This window comes from Sarcophilus harrisii, chromosome 4 (genome assembly GCF_902635505.1).
Source record: "Sarcophilus harrisii chromosome 4, mSarHar1.11, whole genome shotgun sequence".
Taxonomy (NCBI): Eukaryota; Metazoa; Chordata; class Mammalia; order Dasyuromorphia; family Dasyuridae; genus Sarcophilus; species Sarcophilus harrisii.
This window is the reverse complement of record NC_045429.1, coordinates 449,737,736-449,754,303: the sequence shown is the minus strand read 5'-3', so window position 1 is coordinate 449,754,303 and position 16,568 is coordinate 449,737,736. Positions and strand designations below refer to the sequence as shown.

The 16,568-nt window shown below is 52.1% G+C and overlaps 1 protein-coding gene across 1 annotated transcript in view; it reads left to right on the top strand.

Moving 5' to 3' along the window:
• CUX1 (cut like homeobox 1) overlaps positions 1–16,568 on the top strand; it is a 244,211-nt gene that overhangs the window by 206,281 nt on the left and 21,362 nt on the right. Inside the window, exons 15-19 of the mRNA XM_031968006.1 lie at positions 931–996; positions 3,008–3,109; positions 5,100–5,932; positions 9,262–9,409; positions 9,792–9,848. Of these exons, the coding sequence (XP_031823866.1) occupies positions 931–996; positions 3,008–3,109; positions 5,100–5,932; positions 9,262–9,409; positions 9,792–9,848 (1,206 nt within the window). The remainder of the gene's footprint in view (positions 1–930; positions 997–3,007; positions 3,110–5,099; positions 5,933–9,261; positions 9,410–9,791; positions 9,849–16,568) is intronic.

Here is a 16,568-nt window from a genome sequence, read left to right as displayed (position 1 = left end):
AGGAGAAAGTTCCAGCCGAGAGCTCTAGTCTCCAGCCCGCGCTAGCACTAGCTGTCTGCTCACGTCTGTGGCCCCATAGTAGTAGCCCTCCGTCTTGGGAAATGCGTACACGCTTTCCTTCTGCAGGGACCTGAGGGCGGCCTTGGCTCCCCGAGAACAGGGCTCTGTATGAGGTAGTCACATCCCTGCAGAAGGTCAGGGGCCACAGAACTAGAGCCAGAAAGGACTGGAGACAGTTTAAGAGGCCCCGACTGAGTGATTTGTCCCAGGCCACCCAGGTACAGAGAATCAGAGAGACTCCCAGATCCAGGGCTCCAAAGGGCCTCACAGCCGTCGGGGCCAAGCTCCTCTTCTTACAAATGAGGGAAACTGAGGCCCAAAGAAAGGAAGTGATTTGCTTTTCTTCGATAAAAAGAATAGTCAGAAAGAAAACGGTAACCCAAGAGGTGCCTTCAAATGTCAGACATTTGAAACAGATCCCAAAATCCAGATTTTAACAAAAGGAAATCAGGAGGATTTGCCCACAGCCTCAATTTGCAGCAAGCATATAGAAAGTGTTTCATTTTATTTTTTAAATGGCAACGTTCATTTAAATTAAACCTCTCCAAATGCTAAATGTGGCAGTTTGTCTGGGGAGGGGGAGACGGACAGGATTTTCTTTGAGAAGATTCTCTTTCTTTGTCAAAACCTCTTCATTTTATTTCATATCTCTAGGCTTTTACTTTAGCAGATCTCTCTTTGAAAACTGTGGCCGTTTCTCTCTGTTAGTCTGATCAGGGCCTCTTTGCCAGTGCCGGCCCCTTTCAAAGCCCCTGAGCCTTTGAATCGTTCCATCCGGGGGCAGCTTTCTCTGCCTTCATGTCACAGCCCATATCGTCACCACCACCGTCCCCTGATTGTTTTGTTCTTACCACACTTGTTTTTCGACAGAAAATCCAGGCCAGAACCTGAACAGACTATTTCAGGAAGTGCCGAAACGAAGAAATGGGTCTGAAGGTATGTCACCGGCAGGTGTTTGTCTTTGCGGTCCCTCAGCTCGGCAGCGGCGTGCGCGCATTAGTTAGCGGGGTCTTTTTGTTAAAACTGTGCAGTTTGATTCTGGCCTGGAATCTGATGGAAAAACAGAGCTAGTAAGTATAAAACAACACATGGGTTAGACCGCACCGCTCCCCCCACTCTATCTCCAGCCTACGGATGTGGCCGTCTGAAAAGAGAGAAGCGGAAGCCCCCGTATTACAGGGAGTCTCCCTTCCCAGCCCCCACCAAAGCACACGCAGGGCTCCAATTTTCCCCTGGACAGGTGAAATGAGACATCACCACCTGTGGGCGAGACCTGCCATCGCTGACTGGGTCCTTTTATCCAAACATGAATTAAACATCTTAGCTCTATGCTAAGTCCTGAGGTTACAAAACTGAAACGGCCCCCAACTGGAGGAGCTTCCACTGTTAGAGGGGGACAGTCTGCCAGGAAACATTTATTAAGCACCTCTACCCAGTACCTGTACTAGGTGCAAAGAAGACAAAAGCAAAAATGAAACAGCTTCTCTTCCATTCAAGAGGAGTCTATAATCAATGAACCAGATAGCATTTATTAAGCACCTGCTAAGTACCTGACACTTGTGGTAGGTGTTAGGGACAAAAATGAAATAGTTCCTATACATACACCCCCAAAATCAACACATTTATTAAGCACCTCTACCCAGTACCTGCGCTAGGTGCTAAAGAGACAAAAGCAAAATATGAAACGGCTTCTCCTCTCAATGGAGCTTACATTCGATAGGAGCTTATAACCAGTAAATCAGATAGTATTTATTAAGCACTTGCTGTGTACTTGACACTTGTGGTAGGTTATAGGGACAAAAATGAAATAGTTCCTATACACACACACAAAATCAACAGACATTTATTAAGCATTTGCTGTATGCCAGACCTCATACTGGGTACAGGACATACAAAGGCATGTTCATGAATGGCCTGAATTAGCACAAATCCCAGATATTTGGGTGTTCTTCCTCAATCTTGGTCACCATACTCTTTGGAGCTACTTTTTACAGAGGCTTTCTTGGCACCAGCAGCAGAACATGTATTTAGATGGCTTCATTAGGGTCCAAAAGGGGCAATGTGGGGTGCTAGGGAGAGCTGCGTTCAGTTTTGACTCCGACACATCCTGGCCCAGTGACCCTAGACATAGCACGGAAGCTCTCCCAATGCCCCGAAAAACTCTTTCTGCCTCTGTAGGACCCCCAGAGACCCAGACTGATTTCAGTCTCTGAGCTGCGTGTTCACAGCCGCTTTTTGTCACATCGCTATAATCTGGTGAACCTTGCGTTCTCCTCTCCAGGAACTGGTAGAGTTCTTTCTTCCTTTTTTTTTTTTTTAATGCTATATATAGAAAGAGTGGAAGATAGAAATCCTCCCATTGCTAGGGAAGTGTGTTGACAGTGTGGTGAAAATTTTAAACTGAATCTCTTGACTCTTTACCTTATACAACCTGAACATTAAAACTAACCAGAATTAACTCTGCTCTCTGCTAAAAATGTTTTCTATTTTAGATTCCAGCCTTGAATAAATGTACAGTGTCTGAATTTGATTGCAAACCAAATCAGTTGGGGTAGTTGTTTTTAAATGGCTTTCATGAGAATATCTCACCTTTTGCTTTTAAAAAAAAAAAATGTGAATTGACAGATTTCTTTTACCCTCCTACAAAATCTAGCAAACTCCTTCCATGGGGACTTGTCCAGTATGAATCAGTAAAAATTCCTCTCTCCTTGTCAAAATAATACTTGTTTTAGGATAGATAGCACAGGAATAATGTCCTGCGAGGTGCCACAATACATGGTATGAACTCTAATAGCAAGAAGAGCAGGTAAATGTCTGGTCACTACAAAGGCCTTCTGGGTACAAGCTTCATTTCCAGGGGCTCTTTGTCAGGATGACCCTCCTGCTCACTGGTGACTTTGCTTTTAAAATGGGGCCTTCACATCATCCGTTTTGTTTCACCCCACAGGTAACATCACAACTCGGATCCGAACCACTGAGACTGGCTCTGATGAAGCCATCAAGTCAATTCTGGAGCAAGCCAAAAGAGAGCTTCAAGTGCAGAAAACAGGTACGGGCAGACAGGGGGGCTTCCTTTGGTGCTTCCACACCCCATTCAGGCAGTCCTCACGGTCTTGCTGGGCGCAGCCGTTGCTGCTGCCGTAATGACCGTTGTCTCTGGGGCTTCAGATGCGGGAGGCTCTGGTGCACCAGGGATCCGTTGTGCCCAGGCTTGTGGTCGATTTTTGTTCCAACTATTCTGTGGCTTTCGACCCAAAGTCCAGTTCCAGTCTGCAGCTTTTTTGTTAAGTAGCAGACTTTATGGGGAGCAACTAGGTGGTGCACTGGATAGAGCCCCAGCCCCGAAGTCAGGAGGACCGGAGTTCAAATCTGGCCTCAGACACTTATTCGTTTTATGAACCTGGGCAAGTCACTCAATCATTTTTGTCTCAATTTTCTCATCTGTCAAATGAGCTATAGAAGGAAATGGCAATGGGGCAATTAGATGGTTCAGTGGATAGAGCACCAGCACCAAAGTCAGAAGGACCAGAGTTCAAATCCAGCCTCAGACACTAAGCACTTCCTGGCTATGTGATCCTGGGCAAGTCACTTAACCCCACTTGCCTCACTCAGCAAAAACAAAAAGTAGCAGACTTTATAGAATAATCATTTGCACACTGAAAAGTTCATTCACTTAACATGTTTTCATGAGCTCATCTTTAAAACACTTGAAACTTTCCTGTGACTTAGACTGCCCTGGTTGCCTCAGGTGCATGGAGGCATTTTCCACATGTCTGACCGCTCCCCATCCTGTGGCTTCATTCATTCCCCTCCTGCAATTTGCAGTCGGCACCAACCGAGTGACCGCCATGCGTTCCCACTTGTCCCGATCCCAGCTCGTGCTTGTCGTCTGGCCGAGGTTGCTTGGAGATGAAAACCAGGCTCGTGGCAAAACGGTGCTGCCGACCGAAGGGCGGGAAATGCCTATTTAATATCTGCTTGCAATGATTTTATTTTGAGAAGCCGGTGATTAGATTTCTAACTCCAAAAGGCGGCAGAGCCTCGTTCTTTTCGAGGACCCCTTCCCCCTTTCTTATCTCACGGAGCCTTTGGGCATCCTGGTGAAACATAGGCAGGGTTGCAAAGGAGAGCCGCTATATGAAATACAGCTCTTCCCATGTTTCTAAGAACCAGCTCCCCGACCCTGGGTTTGAAGCCCTCTTCAGGTAAAACAGAAGGAAGAGAAAGATTTCCTTTAGCTTTTCTTATCTTGAGTTCTGATAGCGTTTGATGGCCAAGGTCATCGGCACTGGAGAGAAAGTCTGCACTTTGTCCGTTCGATCCAGGCTAGGCTTTTCCTGTTCCCGGTGAATAGGACTCTGGGCTTGGATTCAGGAAGACCAGGATTCCAGTCTCCCCCCCAGATCCCCATTACCTTGTGTCTAAGTGCAAGTCACAGAATGGTCTGCGCCTCAGTTTCCCCCTCTGCCATGTGATGGCCTTTGCTCCAGGGTTCCCTCCCATTTGCCCGTGGAGGTCTCGCTCTTATCCTTAAAGCTCTTGTGCCGCCCTCAGGGTTTCCAATGCTCATCTTCACATCACTTGCCCAGTCATGTTGTCCCAGCCCCGGCCAGACCCTGGCGCTGAGCCTTCTAGCTTGGGGCAGACCGGCAGAATCTGCCCCAAGCCGGCACCCCTGTGAGTTGGTGAGCCTGGTCACGAGCCATCAGCCACGTTGTTCCTGGGCCAGAGAACCACTGCGCACCAGCTTGGGGTTACTGCCCCTACAGCGGGGGGCCTGTGAAGTATCCTACCGGACAACTCTACCTTCACTGTACAAATGAGCCCCAGCCCTGTCCCAGCCTGACCCAGAGCTTCCATGGTCTAAGTGAGACCAGGTCATATCCGGGGGCAGGGCCAGGCCCAGAAGCCCCCAGGTCGGGTCATGTAGGAAGGGAGTGCCAGAGGCTGGACCTGAACTTGGGGCTGGGCGGGGAGGGCCGGAGGGCAGCCCGCAGGGGGTCATGGTGGTCACTGTCTCCTGCTCTTTGTCCCCGCAGCAGAGCCAGCCCAGCCCTCCTCGACTTCGAGCGGCGCCAACTCGGACGACGCCATCCGGTCCATCCTGCAGCAGGCCCGCCGGGAGATGGAGGCCCAGCAAGCAGCCCTCGAGCCCGCCTTAAAGCCAGCGCCCCTGTCTCAAGCCGACATCTCCATCTTGTCCCCCAAGATCATCACCTCCTCGCCCATGTCCTCTGTGTCCAGCTACTCCCCCCTGGCCATCTCCCTGAAGAAGCACTCTTCGGCCGCGGAGTCCAGCATATCCGCTCTGCAGAACCTCTCAGGTCTCAAGAAGGAGTCCCAGGAGGGCCCAGGCTTGGAGCTCCACAGCATGGCCGAGTCCGCGCAGGGCGTGCTGCGGCACGTCAAGAACGAGCTGGGCCGCGGCGGCGGCGTCTGGAAGGACCACTGGTGGAACGCCGTCCCGCAGGAGAGGAGGAACGCGGCCCCTCCCGACGAGGTCAAAGCCGAGGACGCCGGCGGCGCCAAGGAGAAGCCCGGCGGCAGCGGGCAGCCCCGGCCCGAGCGCGGCCAGCTGCAGGGACCCTCTTCCGAGTACTGGAAGGAGTGGCCGAGCGCCGAGTCGCCCTACTCCCAGAGCTCGGAGCTGAGCCTGACGGGGGCCAGCCGCAGCGAGACGCCCCAGAACAGCCCCCTGCCCTCCTCCCCCATCGTGCCCCTGTCCAAGCCCTCCAAGCCCTCCGTCCCGCCGCTGACGCCCGAGCAGTACGAGATCTACATGTACCAGGAGGTGGACACAATCGAGCTGACACGCCAGGTCAAAGAGAAGCTGGCCAAGAACGGCATCTGCCAGAGGATCTTTGGGGAAAAGGTAACGGTCTGCCCGGGCCCCGGGGGGAAGGGGGGAGGAAAAGGTGGGGTGGAGAGGAGGTGGTCCGGAGGGAAAGAAAGCCATCAGAGCAGGAAGTGCCCAATCAGAGCAGGAAGCGGCCCGGTCAGAGCAAGAAGTGCCCAGGCAGAGCAGGAAGTGCCCAGGCAGAGCAGGAAGCGCCCGGTCAGAGCAGGAAGTGCCCGGTCAGAGCAAGAAGTGCCCAGGCAGAGGGAAGGCCATAGACAGGAAGGCCCGTCAGAGCAAGAAGTGCCCAGGCAGACAGGAAGGTCAGCGGCGGGACGTCAGAGAGGAAGTGCCTGGTCAGGAGGAAGTGCCCAGGGAGCAGGAAGGCCCGTCAGGGGTCCCGCAGGCTCCCAGGCAGAGGAGGAAGTGCCAGTCGAGCAGGAAGGCCCGTCAGAGCAAGAAGGCCCAGGAGAGCAGGAAGTGCTCAGTCAGGCAGGAAGGCCCGCCGAGCAAGAAGTGCCCGCAGGCAGGAAGTGCCCGGGTCAGAGAGGGCCCCGGTGGGGAAGGCCCGGTCAGAAGAAGGCCCAGGAGAAGGGCGCCCGGGTCAGAGCAGGAAGTGCCCAATCAGGCGGAAGTACCGGTCAGAGAGAAGTGCCCAGGCAGGCGGGTGCTAGTCAGAGCAGGAAGGCCAGGTCAAGGGAAGTGCCCGGCAGAGGAAGTGCCCGTCAGAACAGGAAGCCCCGTCAGGCAGGAAGGGCCCAATTTACAGGAAGCGCCCAGGAGAGCAGGGAGGGCCCAGTCAGAGCAGGAAGGGCCAGGCAGAGCAGGAAGTACCCAGTCAGAGCAGGAAGCGGCCAGGTCAGAGCAAGAAGTGCCCAGGCAGAGCAGGAAGCAGCCCAATCAGAGCAGGAAGCAGCCTGGTCAGAGCAGGAAGTGGCCCAATCAGAGCAGGAAGTGCCCAGTCAGCAGGAAGTGCCAGGTGAGAGCAGGAAGTGCCCGGTCAGGGCAGGAAATGCCTAATCAGAGCAGGAAGCAGCTGGTCAGAGAAAGTGCCCAGCAGACAGGAATGCCTAGCAGAGAGGAAACAGCTGGTCAGAGCAGGAAGTGCCCAGTCAGAGCAGGCAGCATCCCAGGCAGAGCAGGAAGTGCCCGGTCAGAGAAAGGGTGGTGGGAAACAGCCTGGTCAGAGCAGGAAGTGCCCAGGCAGAGCAGGAAGCAGCCCAATCAGAGCAGGAAGAACCTGGTCAGAGTAGGAAGAATCCGGTCAGAGCAGGAAGAACCCGGTCAGAGCAGGAAGTGCCCAGGCAGAGCAAGAAGAACCCCTGGCTGAGAGGAAGTGTCCAGTCAGAGCAGGAAGCGGCCTGGTCAGAGCAGGAAGTGCCCGGTCAGGGCAGGAAATGCCTAATCAGAGCAGGAAGCAGCTGGTCAGAGCAGGAAGTGCCCAGTCAGAGCTTCCATCCAACGTGCAGTGCTAGAACTGTGCTGAGGCAGTGTATGGTCCCCTTTGGGGCGACAGGTTCAGGGCCTTCCCCGACGGAGAATTGCAAAGGGGCCCCGGTACAAAGTTGACCCTTTAACCTGCCCTCATCGGGGGAGCCGACAGAAAGTCAGGGACCAAACTCCTTGGCCCAGAGAAGTGCGCGGAGGCCGCTCATTGTTTCTCTGCAGAGCCGGGGGTCCCGTGAGGGGCGCCGAAATTGATGCCGACCCGTTTCGGTGGATTTCTTTGTCTTGAGTTAAAGGGTCTAAAGGAAGGGACAAAAAGCAATTAGCAGGAATTGTGGGAAGTCCAGAGAGCAAGCATAGAAATGCAGGCCATGCAAAGTCAGAAGGTAGGAATACAAATAAAAGGAATAAGATGAAAGAGCGTTCCCCAGAAAGGAGGGGGGAGGAAGGAGCTGCCGGCCCGAGCCTCCCTCTCAGGATTCTAGACAAAAAGGAAAAGCCGATTATGGTGGGCAAAGCCAGAAGGACTCCTCTCCCTCTTGGAGGGAGTACATTGGGAATAGCTTTAAGTGGAAGGAAACGGGGGCTAGTACCACAAAGGCGAGCTTGTGGGGAATCACCTGGACCCAGCGCCCCCCAACCCGGGGGGACAGACCAACTGCCTGACAGAGGGGGAAACTGAGGCAGGCGCTGCCCAGGGTGGCAGCCAGCAGGCCTTCCTGCCCGCAGATCCAGTGCCCAGCTGCCCCACTAGATCCTATTTCTAGGCCTTGCAGGAAGCCCTGAGACCATCTCATGCACCTGGGGAGGGAAAAGGACTCCGGTCACAAAAGTGGCAGAGCCGGGGTCCGAGCCCTGCCCCTGGACCCCCTTCCTATTTATTCTGAATATTGATGTCTCCGAAGATTTACTGGGTGGGACGGCCTTTGCCTTTTGGGGGGTTTATGGGGATCAAGCCCCCTTGTCCTGCCCTCCTCCGAGCCTTCCAGGCCCTGTCCCTCAGATTTATTTCCTCCCCGGGCTGGGAGCGAGCCTGGGATATGTTGGGAGAGTATTTGGGTCTGCGTGTGGGGGTGTTTATACCTATGCATATGGATGACCATATGGGGAAGAAGCACATTTTACACATCCTGAGGACTGAATCATCGTTGTGGGATTCGTCCCCACGGGGAGATGGTCGCTTGGAAGCGGTTTCCCTCTGGCTCCCTAGCTCGCCCCAGGCCCACGGGTGACCCTGGCATTCAGGCGGCGCAGTCGGCCAATGCAGGCCCCTGGGATTGATCAGTTATTGGAGAGGGGGCGCGGGGGAAGGGGAGCTCAGGGCCCGCTTCTGACGCCCTTGGCTGTGTGACCCGGGCCGAGCTTGGGCCTCCTGCACCGGGAAGGGGCCTTTCCTCAGCAGGAAATGTCTGGTTCGGAGCAGATGGTCCCCATGCTGAATCAGGAAGATTCAGTCCCAGTGGCCACGTCCTAATCCAGTCCCTGACCACGGCACATCCCCTGCCCCACCTCGAGGCCTTTCCTGCCCCTGGGAGGTGAGGGTGGCTGGGGTCCAGAACCCCTTGCTGAGGGGCTCTCCGTGGCCGTGGGAGCTGGCCTGCTGGGCGTCCCCTCACGTTGGGATGTAATGATGGCGGCAACCAGGAGAGCCCCTGCCCTCCTTAACGGGGAGTCTGGAGCTCCAGAAATGCCCATGGGCCAAAATGAAGGCCCCATTTTGAGGTCCCAAGAATCCTGGGCATTGAATGCTGGAAGGGACCCCAGAGGACAGATGGGGAAACTGAGGTGCGTTGCGCTCTACCGGTGGAAGAGCAGGACCCCCAGGGATGCCTCCCCCCCTAAGCAACGAGGAGCATCTCTAACCCCGTGCTGACGTCCGTGTTTTCTGGTTGTCACTTAAGGTTTTGGGCCTCTCACAGGGCAGTGTCAGTGACATGCTGTCAAGGCCGAAGCCGTGGAGTAAACTGACCCAGAAGGGCCGGGAACCATTTATTCGGATGCAGCTGTGGCTCAACGGCGAGCTGGGCCAGTGCGTCCTGCCCGTGCAAGGACAGCCCCAAGGACAAGGTGATTAGCGCGCCGCCCTGAGGTGCCCAGGGGAGGGGGCGCCCGGGGCTCTGGCCCAGGGGAGGGGGCACTCGGGGGTCCTGAAAGGAAGCCTCACACTCTGCAAGCAGCAAATGAATTAGCAACTAGGACATTGCTGTTTGTGCATCAGCAGAGTGCAAAAAACCAAGGGACCGAGGGGAGAATTAAAAAAAATGGGGAAGGCAGGTGCACCATTAGGTCATCTCGGGCGATGGACCGTGGCATGTGGGGGCCCGTGGGGAAAGCTGACAGTTCATGTGGATGGGTGTGGAGCCCCCGGGGATACCTGGTGGGCGGGGGGGCTCCGGGGACAGAATTCTCCTCTAACTCTTCTTCCCCCTTTTGTCCCTCTCTGCTTTAGTCCTCCACTCTGTGACGTCATTACAGGACTCCCTCCAGCAGGGCTGCGTGAGCTCAGGTAACTCATTAGCTGCTTTTCCTTGGCTTTGATGGGAAATGGATCTTTGCTCTGCTCAAAGTTACTGGCAAACCAGGTTCCTCACAGTCCTCTCCTCTTTTCCTTTTCTCCTCCCTCCTTCTCTTCCTTTTCTTTTTATTTCTTTTCCTCTTTCCTTTTCATTCTCTTTTGTTCTTTCTCCCTTTTTCTTGCTTCCCTTTCTCTTTTCCTTTTTTTCTTTCCCCTTTCCTCTCTTCTTTTCCTTTTTCCTTCTCTTTTTCTTTGTCCTTTTCTTTCTTTTTTTGTTCTTTCTATCTTTTTCTTACATCCCTTCCTTTTTTCCTAATTTTTTTCCTTCCCCCTTCCCTTCCTCCCTTTCCTTTTTCTTAATCATCGTCTTTGTCTTTTTTTTTCTCTTTTCTTCCTTTTCCCTTCTCCCTTTTTCTGGCTTCCCATTCTCCCTCCTTTCTTTCCTTCCTTCCTCCTTCCTTCTGTCTCTCCTTTGCTTTTTCTTTCTCTTTTTCTTTTTCCCTTTCTCATTGCTTCTTTCTCCCTTTTTCTTGTCCCCTCATCCCTCCTTTCTTTTCTTCCCATGTTTCTTTTTCCTTTTCTTTCTTTCTCTTCATTCCTTTCTTCCCTTTCTCATTTGTTCTTTCTCCCTTTTCTTTCCATTTTTCTTCTTCCCTTTCTTCTTTTTACTGTGGGAAAGACCAAAGGGCACAAAAGTAGCCATACACACACGGAGCAGACCCTCTGGTCCAAGGCCATTTAGCCATTGTATGTGTCTGAACCCTTTTGCCAATCAGAATACCATCTTTAAATGTATGGAAGGAAAAATTCAGGATTACAAAGAAAATAATGGCAATGATGTTGAAATGCAGTTAACAGTATTTAAAAAAAAAAAAAACTAGGTGGCAACCCCGCTATGAAGAAGTCTTGCTGTGGGAGAGCTTGTGACTAGTGCGCCGTCTCATGGGATAGTCATCGAGCTTGGTCCTCCTCGTGAACCACCCCCCGCCTTGGGCCTGTCCTGGGGTTCCCACACACCCTCAGCTGGGATTTCCTTCATTTTGCTTTCTCCGCCTCCATATTTATGCTGCAGATTTTTCCCCCAAGTTTGGGAATGCTGAGCATCCTGAATTCTTCCCTGATTTTGTTATTTTTCTAAACGTGTTGCTCACTGAGCTTCCCCATTTACTGATTCATTGAGGTCCCAGCCAGAGCAAAATGAGGAGTCTGGCTCCGACGGCTCGCTGGAAGGTTTGGGAGAAGGGGAGCAGCTGGGGCTCCTGCCAGGAGGCCCCCACTGGCCTCTAGGGTTTTTGAGGAGTTTGTGTGTGTGTGTGCATATGTGTTTGTGTATGTGCATTCATGTTTGTGTGTGTGCCCATGTATGTGCGGATTGTATTTGTGTTTATTATGTGTGTGTTGTGTGTTTGCATGTGTGCCTGTGTTGTGTTTGTTTTGCATATATATGTGCATTGTGTGCCTCGTGTGTGGTTTGTGTTCATAGGTCCTTGTGTGTGCACGTTAGTGTGTTGCTGTGCTCATGTTTTTACATGTCTCCATGCTTCATGTGTATATTGTATGTGCTGCATGTGGGTATTGTGTATTGTGTGTTGCATTGTATATGTGTGTTGTATGTGTTGCTTGTTTGTGTATGTGTGGTATGTGTTATGTTGTGTTGTGTGTATATGTGTTGCATTGTATGTGCATATTGTATGTGGTTCATGTATGTGCTTTGCATTGTTGTGTGTATGTGTGTGTTGCATTGTATATGTGTGTTGCATGTTTGTGTGTGTTGTGTTGTGTTGTGTTGTTGTATTGTGTTGCCGCATGTGTATGTTGCATGCATGTGTATGTGTGTTGTATGTTGCATGTGTGTTGTGTGTGTGCGTGTGTATGTGTATTTCAGACACTCGTGTAGTCCAGGCCGGGGTCCAGAAGGGGAAGGGCTGCCATACTTAGCTAGTTCTGGGGGGGCTGGTTCTGAATCTCCCTTGAAGGGGCTCCAGCTCTGCCCCTGTCGGATCTGTTTCTGGGATGGACGGTTCCCTCCACAATCAGTGGAGGAGCCAGCAGGAGCCATCCTCAGTGCAGAATAAATGCGGGGTGCTGAGCACCCCCACTCTGCCGCTGAGTGCTCAGGAAGACAGGTGGACGCCACTCTCTGGCTCCAGACTCTGCCTTTTGCTCCCCTCGGCTCCCCGCTTCCAGGCTGGGCCCGTGCAGAGGCTGAAAGCCAGGCCATCCCCAGGCCACCTTCCGGGCTGAGCCAGTGACCCGCTGGTCTCTCCCCGGCAGAGTACGCTCCGAGGGGGCGTGCGGGCCAGATCCCCTAGGAGTCTGTTTGCCTTCTGATCATGGCGTGTAATTGCCGCCACGGCAGCGCCGAGCCAGCGTGGCAGTCACATTTCTCACCTGAAAATAAGGCGGCTCCAAAGAGGAACGTAAATAATAACATTTGTGTAAAGGAGAGTCATTGAAACCCTTCAGGGAGGTGCTGATGAGAGAAGAGAGTGGGGGGGATTCCGCACCCTTGTCACCCACACTATCATTTTCTAGTGAGTTCGGGTTTTTCTGTTAGAGAAGGGGTCATCCAAGCCAGAGGCACGGCAGGCTCTTGGGCCTTGTCCACCTAACCCCAATTCTGGTAGCTCTTTTGGGGGGGGGGGTGAGCTAGAGTTAGAAAGGAGCCCCTGCTTTGCAGATGAGGAACTGAGGTGTGGAGGAGCGCTGGAGGCTGGACCGGAGCTTTCCTGCTTCTCCATTTCACCCCCCCGCTGTGCTTCGGACGTGCTAAGCCCCAACCTCGACAGTATCGGGCAGCATGGTGGAAGCCAGGGCACTAAATGCCCTCCTTGGCCCAGCGCAAGAGCCTCGGCTCCAAGGGTCACCATCCCTTCGCAGCCAAGCTGTAACGCGTCTAGCCAGCCCTGTTTGGCCCCCGTGGGCAGACGACTCCCATTCACCACAGCACGGCCTCATGCTCGCAGGCAGCTGTGCCCACCCTGTGGTGTCCCATCAGGGCAGTTATCAGACCCCAGGCCTCATAAAGGACCTCCAGGGCCCTTGCACAGACATGGATTTGTCACTGAATGCCAGGCTCCTCGGAGGTGGCTTAATGCCCACATGACAGAGATGTCATTTTACCCAATTCGATTGGCCGTGCTTTGTTGCCATGGTGATAAGGTGCCACTTCTACAGGGAGGCCTCGGTCCCAACAGGCAATCACCTTGGCTTTTCTAAGATATGCTCCTGTCTGCACTGTCAAAGGCTCAGGGAGATGCCCTCCTCCATTTGTGCCCCCCTCCTTTTGATAGTTTGATTGATGAAGGTCCAGGGGACTTGCCCAGCATTACAGGACTAGGAAGGAAATACAGATGTTTCTGAGGCATCCCGGGTTGACGACTGTTGGCTATGGGACTGTGGACAAGTCACTTCCTCTCTGCCTGCCTCAGTTTCCTCTTTTGTCATATGGGGTTAGATAATAGTGGCACCTTCTTTCAGGCTGTTTGCAAGGATCAAATGAGGTAGGATTTGTACAGGGCCCTAGTACAGCGCCTGGCACATAATGCTTATTCTCTTCCCCCACCCTGACACATGATACAGTTCCTCATAATCCCCAACAAAAATGTTTTGGGTTTTATTATTGTGGTTTTTCTTTCAGTTCTCTATTTTGTCAAAAGAGCATATTGTTAGTTTTTCATCCATTGCATTAGAAGTCCCTAAAGTTTAGAGGGGCTTTTTGGATACCCCAAAGGGGCAGGAGGGTTCGGTTTGCATCTAGGGTAGTCTTGGGAGCTAATGTGGAAAAACCTCATTGGAAGATCCAGCCCCAGGTGTTTCTGGGGGATCGTCGGAGCCCCCCTTTTGTTTGTCTTCTGCTCTGGGTCTCATCCATCATTCCTAACCTCATGCTGCTTAGCGGTAGGAATGCCCAAGGGAACAGAAGCAAGCATTTAGAGAAAGATGGAAGGAGGGGGAGGGGACAATTAAGGGCAGCCTTTAACATCAGAGCCTAGCCTGCAATAATTACTCCATCCGTTTTTAAGAAAGAAAACCAGGAGATCTGTTCAGAGCTACTCAGAACATGAGGTGAACATTTTTCTCCTCATTTTCTCCTTGTCCTCGCCCATCTCCTATTCGCAGGACCAGGGGGCGATTAATCTTTATCCTCCCCAGGGAAAAAAGGAAGCAGGAGGCCATTCACGATTTTTAGAAGGGGGTGGGGGACAAAAATGATCCTAGTTGCACTGTTAGTCATTATGTTACTGGGAAATGATAGAGAATGATCGCCCAAAATCCTCAGCTCTGTAACTTTTTAATATCGGAGCATTTCATTACTGTGGCTAACAAGCCGTTACTGTACCATCTTAGGGAGCATATGCAAATGCATTATCGCAAACTGTGCCCATGAAATGATGTCCCATTCCCCTTGGATTAATCCTCAAATAGCTTCTTTTATTGGTGCTCCAATCAGGAGCCGCCCATGCCAGGGTACTCCCCACCGGCAGCCTCCCCAGGCTGGTGAATCAGCTGTGCCCCATGCACTTGTTCTCAATCAGTAGACTTTCAGTTGGCCCTTTGAGAAGACAGCTGCTGTAATCTATCTCCAGCGTGTGTGGTCTCCTGTGCCATTTCCCTGCCATTTTGACTGTGGGAGGAGTGTGTTTGGTGACCTTCTGAAGTCAAGGACGTCTTGTGTCCAGAGCACCTTAGTCTATGCCTTGGAAGACATCCTGGAGGCTGGGGGCCATACTGTATTATTGTGGCCAAGATTTGGCTGGAGGTGCCCCGTGTGAAGAGGCTCCTCCTTGGATTATAGGCTATGACAAAGACTTTGATTATTAGGATCCCCCCCCCCAAAAAAAAAAAGGCCATTTGAGTGAAACGTTAATAAACACCCAAGGATTGTGTATCGTGCTGTTGGATTATATCTCCAAGATGCCACACAAAGTTAGTCTTGCCCGAATCAAACTGGGAATTCTATAGGGTATCCTGGATTTCTTTTTGTTTTCTTTAAATACTTTATCAAGCACGACAGAGGAAGCACTTCTCCAGAACTGGACCATGGGTGGACCAGTTCTTGCAAAATGGAATTATTAGACTCACAATTTTGAAGAGCTGATTTTGCTCTTATATAGTCCCCAAGTTCCTAGAGTAGTTGTGGGGATCTAAGCTGGGAGTATCCCCCTGCACCTTTTGAAGGGTAGAGAGAAACATAATTAAGTTCAAAACCATCCCCCTCCTTTTTTCTTGAATGTCAGACACATCTTCCAGCACATTATGCTTTTGTCATTTAAATAACTGTAATAAACAAAAATTTTGAACCCAGGGATTGAAAGAGTTAGTGGGAGCAAGAAATCTCATTGGGGGTCACCTGACTTGTGATTCATACAGACCTCGAGTGTTTTCTCCTCATTAGGGCAGGGATAGTGAGCCGGGAATCCCGGATGCAGAGTCTCGGTTTAGGGGTGTGCCAAGCGGCCAGTCCCCACCCTGTGCCAGGCCCTGGGCAGGAGCCGAAGTGACAGAGACAAAGGAACAATCCCTTCTCTCAAGGAGCTTCCTTCCTATTGCTTTTCCTGGTGGAGGCTAGACTTGATGCTTTTCAGGTTGAGAGGCCACCTTCAAAGTAAACTTAAGGTGGGGAAATTCATTTGGTCAAACTGAGAGTTACTTTATTGTGCTTGGTCTCTGGGATCTCACCTCGCTGATCGGTGTGGGTCCCTGCTATTGGCTCGCTTGGTGGGGGTGGGGGGTGTTGGTGAGCCCCGGTTACCCCGAGGCTCACCCAGGCACTCTCCAAGTCCCTCTTTGGTCCCCCATGGTTCTTTGGAGACTCCTCTTGAAGTCCCCACCTGTCTGATTCTATCACCATTTGTTCATTCTCAGAACACCAGGCCCATCCCAAGGCATGATGGGTCAAGATGATGTGAGGTTAGGCAGCACTTGCCAGCTGTTTCCTTTCTATCTGAGCCTGGTAGCTGGCCTTGTACGCTTCTTTTAGTTCAGCCATTCTTGAGTTGTGTCCGACTCTTGGGGACCCCATTGGTTTTTTGTCTGGCTGGAGGGGCTGGCCATTCTCTTCTCTGGCTTTTTTGACATATTAGGAAACTGAAGTAGGCAGGGTGAATTGTGACCTTGCTGGGAAGTGCCTGAGGCTGGATTTGAACTCAGGAAGATGAGTCTTCTTGACTCTCCACTGCCTCCCTCCCCCACTTACACAATAGTAGGTGTTTAATAAATGCTCACAATTAATTTATTGACTCTGGGAACATCTTGGTGTTCTAGTTAACTCTAGCAGAGAGTTCCTATTGGGAGATCTCTAAACCAAGATCTGATCTCAAAATGATGAGGCTCTGTCTTGAGTCCCCGGAGCAGCTTCCATACTGCCCACTTTACTGCCCGGTCTCTGAAGGCCAGAAGCTTTAGAAGCCCCGAGATGAGCCGCTCGCGAGCCAGGCCCACCCGACCAGCACTGATCACCTCTCTCTGTAAAAGGAAAGGTCTGGGTTGGAGGCCTCCAGGTCTCTTCCACTTCAGCCAAACCCCCATTTTGTAGAATTAAAGAGCAGGGGCAGGGACCAGACCTTTGGTTTCAGCGATTAAAGGGAACTCCTCGATGAGGAAGCGCTCTCTACTGGCGCAGGCCATCGCCTCCTCTGCAGCTCAGTGTCCTAGAGAGCAACTCTGAGCCGACAAGAAAGGATTTCATTTTCAGAATCTCGCGACGTG